This window comes from Copadichromis virginalis, linkage group LG3, assembly GCF_057382275.1.
Source record: "Copadichromis virginalis isolate Kocher_CV1m ecotype Utaka linkage group LG3, C_Virginalis_male_GT1.1, whole genome shotgun sequence".
NCBI lineage: Eukaryota > Metazoa > Chordata > Actinopteri > Cichliformes > Cichlidae > Copadichromis > Copadichromis virginalis.
This window is the reverse complement of record NC_140620.1, coordinates 9756709-9766601: the sequence shown is the minus strand read 5'-3', so window position 1 is coordinate 9766601 and position 9893 is coordinate 9756709. Positions and strand designations below refer to the sequence as shown.

Genomic DNA, 9893 nt, shown 5'->3' with positions numbered 1-9893 from the left:
GAAACATCTCATGATGGGTAAAACCAGTGAGCTGTCTCAAAACCTTCACAACCGTATTGTTGCAAAACATACTGAAGGTATTGGTTCTAAACTACTGAAGGTTCTAGTGAGCACTGTTGGGTTCTTAATGCAGAGGTGGAAAGAACATCATTTCACCATATATAATAATGATCAGAAGAGTCGTTGAAGAGCCAAGGTGCTAGAGAAAAACCTGGAATCAGCAGGTACAATTGTTTCAAGAAGGCATGGCATGTAGGTCACCATCCATGGTGCCATTGCTGAAGAAAAAGCATGATGAAGAGCTTTTAAAGTTTGCTGAACATTTAGAGAAGCCAGTGAAATATGGTCTGGTCAGATGATCATATGATTGTTTGGTTTTTCTCTGTAGGGTCTACCTTACAATATAAAGGTAACTGTTATTGTGATTGGTCGCTATATGAATAAAATTGACTGGAAATGAAAAGATGACTTGTCCATGGATATGCAGACTGGAGCATCCAGGAAATGATCCCATCAATTTTCCAACTGGGAAATGATCTGCTTTACCTCCTGAGTTGGCCGATTGACACCCCAAGTTGCTCTCTGATGCAAAGAATGAATGTTAGCATATCTTAGCTAGAAAGCACTAAAGCATAGAAACCAGTGCTTGTCTGGTTGAATGAGGCAAGTTCTTTAAAATGACCGTTGCTCTGAGCTGATGTCCTGAAACTGTTTGTGTCCACAATGTGGAAAAACCACGGCGATGTGTTTCCAGACATTTGACTGGCAGCTTTCAAGACAATGTTTCATATATTCAGCTTCAGCTACGTGCTCTGATGTGTGACTTTCAGAAAAGAAGTTGGTGACAGCGTTTATGTGGCTTGTTGGTCTAGGGGTATGATTCTTGCTTAGGGTGCGAGAGGTCCCGGGTTCAAATCCTGGACGAGCCCACCTCACGTCTGTAGAGTTACAGGGTAACCTCCTACATCTTCTAACGAAACCTCTTAGAAATCTGTTATCTACAGCCTGAAATCACACGTTCCCATAGTACCTCACACAGATGTAGCTGAGAGATCTGATTTCCATTTCTTACAATTTTAATTCTCCAACAAGTTTTTTGAAGATAATTATTTGTCTTTCATGTTGGCCTAACAAAAGAACACAGAGTATTATTTTAGATTAAATCAGAGGGTTCAATCCAAACTTGTGCACAGAACTACAAAAATACACAGCTTTCTATCAAATATTATAAGGGCTAAAATTGTTGGTTCTTCAGCCTAATTATTATTAGGCTGGTAACAATAATAATTATTGTTATTATTATTTTTCTTTTCTTTCTTTTAAAAAAACAAACAAAAAAACCCAAATCTTTTTTGCACACACACCAATTTGCATCTATAGATGCACAAACACAAATGTTTTAGATATTTTGGTTTACAAGGTTACAAAACTCAGTTCACAACTAGTCGGTCAGATTTACAAGTACAAAATATTTATGACCACAATTTGAGCCCATAGATGTGTGAGGAGTGAAGGATGAAGGAAACTTTGAGACAAGAAGATAGAGGCAACATAGGAGGAGGCAGGAGATAAAGTGAAAGAAGAGAAGGGTAAAAAGAGTAAAGAAGCGATGAAGGAGACATACATAGAGGAGGAAGGAACAATGAGACTGGAGAAGTAAGAATGTGAGAGTGGGGAAGACATGGTGGAAGGAGGGAGGAGACAAGGAGGCAAGATGAAAGGAGACACATAAAGGGAACAGAAATAAAGAAAGTTAATTTTGGACAATTTATGCCTTTATTTTCAATCATGTGACTCCGACGCCCTCTGCTGGTCAGTGCTAACGTCACACAGCTCACAGAAGAAACATTTCCCTTTGTTTGCACTCAGGTTTATTTCTGATGTCATCACTCATCTCTGTGTCTGATAGAAGAGACAGGTTACTGTTAATGTTTGTCTGACTGACACAATAAAGCCTAAACATTTATCTTTACTGACTTTAGTCACATTGAATCAATAACCAGGATCCATTTACCTGACTTTACCTGTTTAAACTCCTTCGTGCCTTTAATGCTACATGGAATATACAAAGGAGCACGAGGAAGATGAGGAGAGGACTGAACAGCGCTTGCCTTGCCTGAAGATCATTACCTCTCCTCACCAGCAAGTCTGCAGCTCTGACCTCAGTTTCCATCATTCATTTTCCATTTGATCTTCTTCTTAGAAGGGTTAGGCACGGAGAGATTTCCAGAGTGAAGGTAAGTTGTTCGAGGTCCAAGGGATGAGCTTAAGGTAGAGTAAGAGACGTGGAAAACTAAGGCACACGAGAACAAGGGAAGCAAAGCCAGCTCCAACATGGAGTAGCTGACTAACTGGTGGAGAAGGAATGTCAGTGTGAGGCTTAAATATCTCCAGCCTGATTGCCAAAAATCAGCTCCAGGTGAGTGGAGCAGATGAAGAGATTATGGGCCTGCTTGGGGCGGATATGAAAGAGGTTCAAGAACCTGGTGGAAATTTGCAGCCACTCACCTCGATTGTAACGGAATGACACACCAGTAAACTCCACTGATTTGTTGTTTGTTTGAGTTGATGCTCCCCACTCAGGCTCTCAGCAGCTTTGGGTAAGTGGACAGTAAAGGTACTGCAGGCAGGTCTTGCAAAATAAAAAAGCACATTCTTGAAGGTTAGATGTTTATTCCACCTCAGCTGTGGGATGAACAGTGTGAAAAAGCTGTTTCATGGATTCTATTTGCAGGTTTACGTCCTGTTTGAGTCTCACTTTGCTCATATTTGAAGCTCATCATCAGAAAGTAACAAAGCATACAAACTCTGAGAGAAATCAAGTTAGACTCAGTTGACATGATGGAAAATTTGTAAACAGAAGAGGAAGTGAAGACTATACAACAAAGTCCGGTCAGACAAACATTTAGTACATGCAGCTAGCAGCTGTGGTTTCCTGAGTGAAAGCTGATATCTGATGATTGTTGGCTGATATCTATACAAACCATCATGTTACAGAAACTGAAAACATCTCTACTTGATTTCCTCTTCACAACATGACAAACAAATATCAAATAAAACCAAAACACAAAAGAAGATGAGTGAACTCTTCCTGTCGCCTAAACAACACATGAAACTGTGGACAGACCTGAACAGATTTGATTTGAGAGTCAGTCAGTGAGAGCTCACACTCTGTTAGTGTGTCTATCTGTGACAGATGAGTGAAGCACTTCAGTGTTTACACTCAGTGTTTGTCCTGGACCATGGTTCACTTCATCAACTCACCTGCAGTGCAGACAGCAGCAGCAGCACATACACCTGCAACAGGAGGTCAGAGGTCACTGAAGGTCAGAGGTCACTAAAGGTCAAAGGTCATTTAAAGACACTGTTAATTTAATGTTACAGTCACATAGTCTTTGGCTGTTGCCAAATTCAGAGGCCGTATTTGTAGGCCGAATACGTCACAGTGAGGCGATGAAGGTTGTTCATATTTGAAGGCTCCTCCAAATGTGGCCCACAAATGCGTCCTCTGTCTCCCCAGATTTGAAGGATGGGTCTCGCGAATCCTTCATGGGCAGCCATAAATGCAGCAGCAAGGAGCATTAAGATCAAATGAATATCGTGGAGGGGAAATCAACAGAGGACAGGAAATCTCTACCTTATCCCACTGGGATTCAGCATTCTGAACAAGCTGAAGATGAGAGAGCAGAGCCTGGCTGATACCAAAATAAAGACTATCACAGTAATCAAGCCTGGATTAAATAAATGCATGAATAACTTTCTAAAGTCAGCCGATTACAAAATGTTCTTATTTTTTGCCCTGAGCTGGAAGAAGTTGGCTTTTACAACGGAATTGATTTGTTTCACAAATGAAAAACTGCCATGAAAGAAATCACTTGCAAATTTTTTAATCAGGAAGTTCTGGAGTTTTCCAAATGGCTAAGGTCACCCTAAAGATAATAACGGGGCTCAAATCGTAAAATCTACGTTCTTTGATCATTTACATGCAAAATATTTAATGTCAACCATGATTTTAAATCATTGGGTTAATCTAGCAAAGCTGCACCAGCTGTTTGTGGTCAAACAGCCGCTAAAAAGAGCTTAGTAATAGTAATAACATGATAATAATAATAGTAATAACATCTTGGAGATTGAGAGACCAGTGACGGACAATTAGAGCAACTGTAAAATTGGCATGCAGTTTTTGCACTAAAGGAAAATCACTACCATCTCATGCGCCTACCACATTGGCGCCAGCTGTGGCCTCAAGGCTGGAGCTGGACAACAAGACCTTTCTCCATGATAACAGACTGTGTTTAGAATCTTCGTTCCCATCCTTTGCACCCCAAACACCTCTGCATGCTTATCTCCAAGGCCGAGGTCAGGGGGCAGATCTGGGCCCAGCGCATGCTACAGGACCAGATGTGCTGTCTACACCGGCTTACCCCCACCCCTGTTGCTTGTGCTTCCATGGTGTACTAAGATTCGTTGAGCGCTTAGAACAGGTACTGCTGAAGGGATTGGCTGAACAGCTGTCCCAATCCAAGGAATGGGTGCGAGTGCAAGGATAGGTTGTGTCTTGCCCACTGTCACCCCAGGAGTAGGGAAAGGCATAGGAAGTAGTTGGACACCAGCCAGGGTGCAAAGGTGGACTGGGCCTTGGATGTCCTCACGCTGGGAGCAGGTGACAGCTGGACACTAGCTGTTGCTACCTGAGGAACTGATATGGTTGCAGGGACAAGCAGAGCCCTAGCTGCTCTAGGCAACTGGGACTGACTGGACCACAGCGACCACCATTCAGGGAACTGGAAAGGGTGCAGGGGAAGGCAGGGTACAAGCCTCTCTGTGAGCAGGAATAGGCAGAGAGACAGGCTCTAGGATGGTCACGGGAGGGCAGAAACAACCAGAAAGAAAGAAAGCAGGGAAACTATAACTGATACGGGAAAATTTGACTGAACCACACGGCGTTGTTGAGGTGGAACTGCTGAGTGAAACAAAGCTGACCTTGAGGAGACAGGCATTTGAGGAGGGAGGTTGTGGGTCGTCTTCTTCCTTCTACTCATCATCATCATTCTTAGTTTACTGTAGTTCATGAGGTCATGGTATTTCATTCTCAGTAATAATTTGATCCAGTTCAGCACACTCTCATGTTCTGTCAGACACTGTTTATCTTTTCTTTCTTCATGGCGGGAAACAGTCCACAACGTTCGAACAGCAGTTAAACTGAACTTAAACACATAAAACACTTCGTGGTTTATCACACCGGTTGTTTTACCTTTGATCATTTCCCACTGGTGTCAACAAGGAAGCCCTGTCACGCAGAGACTTCAGCTTCTCTCATCAGTTAACCACACCAGCAGCACCTGTTTTGATGTGGGTGAATGAACGCTCGACTCTGGGGAAAAAACAGCTACTGACTCAGGTGACTTCACCATTTATCTGCTTTTGATGTGACTGCTGCGTCTCACACAGGAGAACTTTCTCCCGTCACTTTGGTGACTCTGCATCTTCATCAGCTCCTCGTGTGGAATCCAAAAGGTGGCCTAACCTCATCTTTGATCTCTCTCTGAGCGACTTGTCAACTTTATTTTTCACCAAACACACATGGATAAAGAAAATTTCCCACATTTATTTTGGAAAAGGGCAGACGTTCATACTAACCTGAACTGCCTCACACTATGTACCAATCACATTCTTCCATTTCAGCGATCTGTTGAAGCTGCAGGATCAGTGCCACGGCTGTCTGACACTGTCACTGTCCCATTTTTCAAACAGTGACTCGACCACAGAGACCACAGTAAAGGTTTAGTGGAAACCAGTGACAACGTTAACTGTAAAACAGGAAACTAGCGAGAGAGCTGCAGACCTGCTGTGGATCCTGCGTTCCTGTCCCACTTTCAAAACTTTTGATATATTTGAGGTAAAAATATTTTTTCCATGACCACATGTTACGACCTCAAAGTAGTGATGCTGTTTAAAACAAATAAAAACAGAATCCAATGATTTTCAAGTCTCATATTCTCTCAAAGACAGAAAACCAAACACATATCAGAAGTGTAATTTTGTAATGCTCCTGTACAGCCTCGCCTTTTAACATCATTCTGGAAATGTCTGTGAACTGAGGACAGCAGCTTTTGGACTTTTTGGGAGTGGGATGTTGCTCCATCCGTGTCTGATGGAGGGTTTTAGCCGCCCAGCAGTCCTGGCTCTTCTTTGTCCTGCTTCTGGTTTCATGATGCTCCAGATGTTTTCATTGATGAAAGATCAGGACTGCAGGCAGGCCAGTTCAGCACCTGACTCTCCTACTATGAAGCTGCGCTCCTGGAATAGGTGGTGTGGTGAACTGTGTTCATTGACAGTCATTTCTGGAAGTGTTCCTCCTCCAGCTGTTGGTCTTTGGTACCACTTGGTTTTCTCTTCTTTTAACCTGTTTTTGGTATTGTGTTGTTAATAAAATATAAGATTTACAAATCTTTGTATTCTTTGTTTATTTACACATTTTTTAAATTTAAAATTTTTAGAAAATGGGTTTACATTTAAATTTGTCCAGAACAAGAAGCTTTCAGATTAATTTAGAGACAGAGGTCAAATACTCATGGCAGCATGAAGAGGAGAAAAAAAGTCTCATCTTCTTCAACTCTCAATTTCTCTTGCTTTTATCGCTCATTTATGTCACCTGCTAGAATGTGTACCTGTAGTGTTTATGGTCAGGCTGGAGTAAATCCCTTCTGGTTGGATGACTGACATCTTATTGGCTGACTCTCTAATGGTGACCTCGGCATATGTGACATCATTTGTAGAGGCTGGCTGGTGTCTCCCTGCAGAAATGATGTGATGTGAATGAACGTTGGTGATCACTTCACTGCTGTAGGATGTTTAGAAGACTTTCATAGACAGTCTGATGTTACAGGTACAGGATTCAGGAGCAAAGACTCGTTGATTATGGATTAAGCAGAGCCATGATGGCAGCATCAGAGTGATGAGACCACAGAACACTGTTCCTGTATCATACCACCTTAACAAGTGACAGCCAATCGGGAAAAACAACCCACACTGGTGTTTGTGTCTGTGGGGTTTTAGTCTGAATCTAATTTCTAGGGAGCGATCCTACAATTGAAACCCTGATGGAAGCTGTCTGGACGTGACTTTGAATGAGAGATAAGCCCAGTTTATATCAGTAATACTTTTCATTTTTATCGACCCACTTCCAGAACTTTTAAAACTTTTCAATTGGGCCATGGGAACGCATCAGTCTAAAGATGTTGGGACCCAGTGCTCTACAAAATAAATGCAGACAGGAAAGTCCCTCAGATTTTCTCAAGTGAAATTTCAAAATATTTTAATTTGCTGCTTGAACCAAAAGAGCCCAGGTGGGTCAGACAGATATCATACCTGTGTGTTTCTTCCAAAGAAGCTGAACTAGAACCAAAACCAGAACCACAAGGACCAGAGAACCTACAGTAACTATGACTGGGATGATGAAGGAGGGATTAGGAAGAGGAGGAGGAGAACAGGAGATATGGATGTTTGCTGATGTTTTTGTTGTTGGTGGTGTTGGTGTAGTAGGATCTGCAGGAAAGATATGAAGCTGGGTCATTCAGTTTGTTATCAGCTCAACAGGTTTAAGCTTTAAGAGGAAACAGTGATCTGACCTCTGACCCTCAGAAAGCTCTGAGGAGATGATCCAAACTCATCAGTAGAACACCAGTAGAGACCTTCATCAGACTGCTGCACGTTAATGGTGATTATGTGCTCTGATGTAGGTCCAACAGGACGTCCATTAAAGTAGAAATAAGCTGCAGCTGTGCCACCAATTTTGTTTTTACAGCATAGTGTGACATCACTTCCTGTCCTCACAGGAAGTGCAGGGATCTCCAGGATCACTTCTTTATCTGAGGAAAAGACCCACAGAGTGATGTAGAGGTGGTATAACAGTCTGCTGTTAGTCTGATGAAATGAACGACTTCATTACCTGATACAGTGATGTTGACTTCTTCACTCTTCTCTCCAGCTTCACCTTCACACCAGTAAACTCCACTGACTGGGCTGAACTCATCAAAAAAACAGGATGGACCATTGAACCTCCCGAAGCCCCGCCCACCTGCTCCACATGACTCAGTCCCACTTCCTGTGTCCCTCTTCACCGTCCATCCATCAGAGCCCAGCTGACCGTCACATGTCAGAGACACTGAGGCTGCTGTGAAGAACTGCTGAAGGTTTGGACTGACGCTCAGAGAGACTGGAGGACAGACGGACAGTTTCTATCAGTGTTTACACTCAGTGTTTGTCCTGGACCATGGTGCACTTCATCTACTCACCTGCACAAACAGTCAGTGCAGACAGCAGCAGCACACACACACCTGCAACAGGTCAGAGGTCACTGAAGGTCAGAGGGCAGGAACCTGTTTCAATCTGGTCTTGTTCCAAAAACATCACATTAAAGGGGGGAGACCTTTAATTCACTTTTAAGGTTCTGTTTAGGTTTTAAAAGTACATTTAGACTTATAAACATCACACAAAGCGCCAGCTCAGTTTTAACACATGCTGACGAAACTATGTTGGTACACTTGGTCTGAATGAGGTGGGCGTCATATCTGTTTTGACAATCCAACACCCTGCACCTAAACATTTCCCAAACTAAGCAGATTTTGGGGAATTGTTGATTATTGGAAGCAGAAGAGAAACTGCTCCACACTCAGGCTTCATGAAGACTCAGCAGTTTGGATGGATGGGCAATGGGGAATAAAAGAGTAAGGGGTACAGCAGGCAAGAAAAGCATTCTCAGGATTAAACAGTCAGAACTTATAAACCAAAGCCATGGGATAAGGGTTAGTTGTTTATTCAGCATCAGCTGCTGAATAAAAACCTGGAGAAGCTGCTTCATTGATCTTTATTCACAGGTTTGAGTCCCATTTTGCTTCTGTTTGAAGCTCATCATGAGAAAACAAAATACACAAAAGTAAGGTAAATGACAAAAAACAGTCTCCAGTCCTTTCATTAGAGTCCACATGAAGGAAAGTTTGCTCTCTATAGTGGAAGTGAAGACTACATAACAGAGGCAGACCAGAGGAGCATGTGGTACCTGCAGCTAGCAGCTGTGGTTTCCTGAATGAAAATTGATCTTCGATAAAAAAAAAAGAGGTTGCCTGACTTCTCTACAAGTCAACATGTTACAGACAACAAACTGGATATGAAGGTCCAACTCTCTGAGTCCAGAACACACGATGGATCTGAACTTTGAGATGAAAATAGGTTCTGAGCAGCAAAACATACAAACTGTTGATGAGACAACTTCAAGTCACATACAAACACACTTTCATTGTCCTTCTTTCACCTGTCAGGAACAAATTTCTCTTCATTTGGTGCCTCTGAGTTAAAAGTGTGAGCTGCCGTAAAAAAACAAACACATTTTACTTGATTTCTGTCAAACTTGACAAACAAATATCAAATAAAACAACAAAAACACTAAAGAAGAAGAGTGAACTCTTCTTCTCGCATAAACGTAACTTCAGACTTTGGACAGACCTGAAGAGATTTCATTTTAGAGTCAGTCAGTGAGAGCATCCAGCACACACTCTGTTACTGTGTTATAAGATAAATGAACGCTATGAGTGAGTGAAGGATTTCAGCGTTTGACTCACCGAGGAGCAGAGACACAGATGAAGTCTTCATGTTGTCGGGACGACGACTGGCAGCAGAGTGACACCTTCAGCTTCACCACTTCCCTGTCAAGATCATCACGCTGCTGCTTCTGGACAGCGAGGACGAGGAAGAGCTGGTGATGCGCAGTTAGCTGATTTGGATCAAAGTTAGCTCCTTATTTGGTACAGAGGAGGGAAGTAGAGGGCGGAGGTGGCTGTGAGCTGGGGTTTAAGAAGCTGCTGTACATCCAATCATCCAATCAACACTTAGGA

General features: G+C 42.5%; 1 protein-coding gene and 1 non-coding gene across 2 annotated transcripts; one reads left to right on the top strand and one right to left on the bottom strand.

The window, feature by feature from the left end:
- Positions 1–857: 857 nt before the first annotated feature.
- trnap-agg (transfer RNA proline (anticodon AGG)) lies at positions 858–929 on the top strand. The gene has a single exon. It is a non-coding gene; the product is annotated as a tRNA-Pro (tRNA).
- Positions 930–5653: 4724 nt separating this feature from the next.
- On the bottom strand, positions 5654–9651 carry LOC146712652 (uncharacterized). The gene is made up of 6 exons (XM_085436841.1): positions 9621–9651; positions 7952–8218; positions 7632–7871; positions 7372–7548; positions 6672–6797; positions 5654–6406 (listed from the first exon to the last, which is right to left on the bottom strand). Exons 1-6 carry the CDS (start codon positions 9649–9651, stop codon positions 6402–6404), a joined length of 846 nt encoding a protein of 281 aa, XP_085292967.1. The 3' UTR covers positions 5654–6401.
- Between the last annotated feature and the right edge of the window lie 242 nt (positions 9652–9893).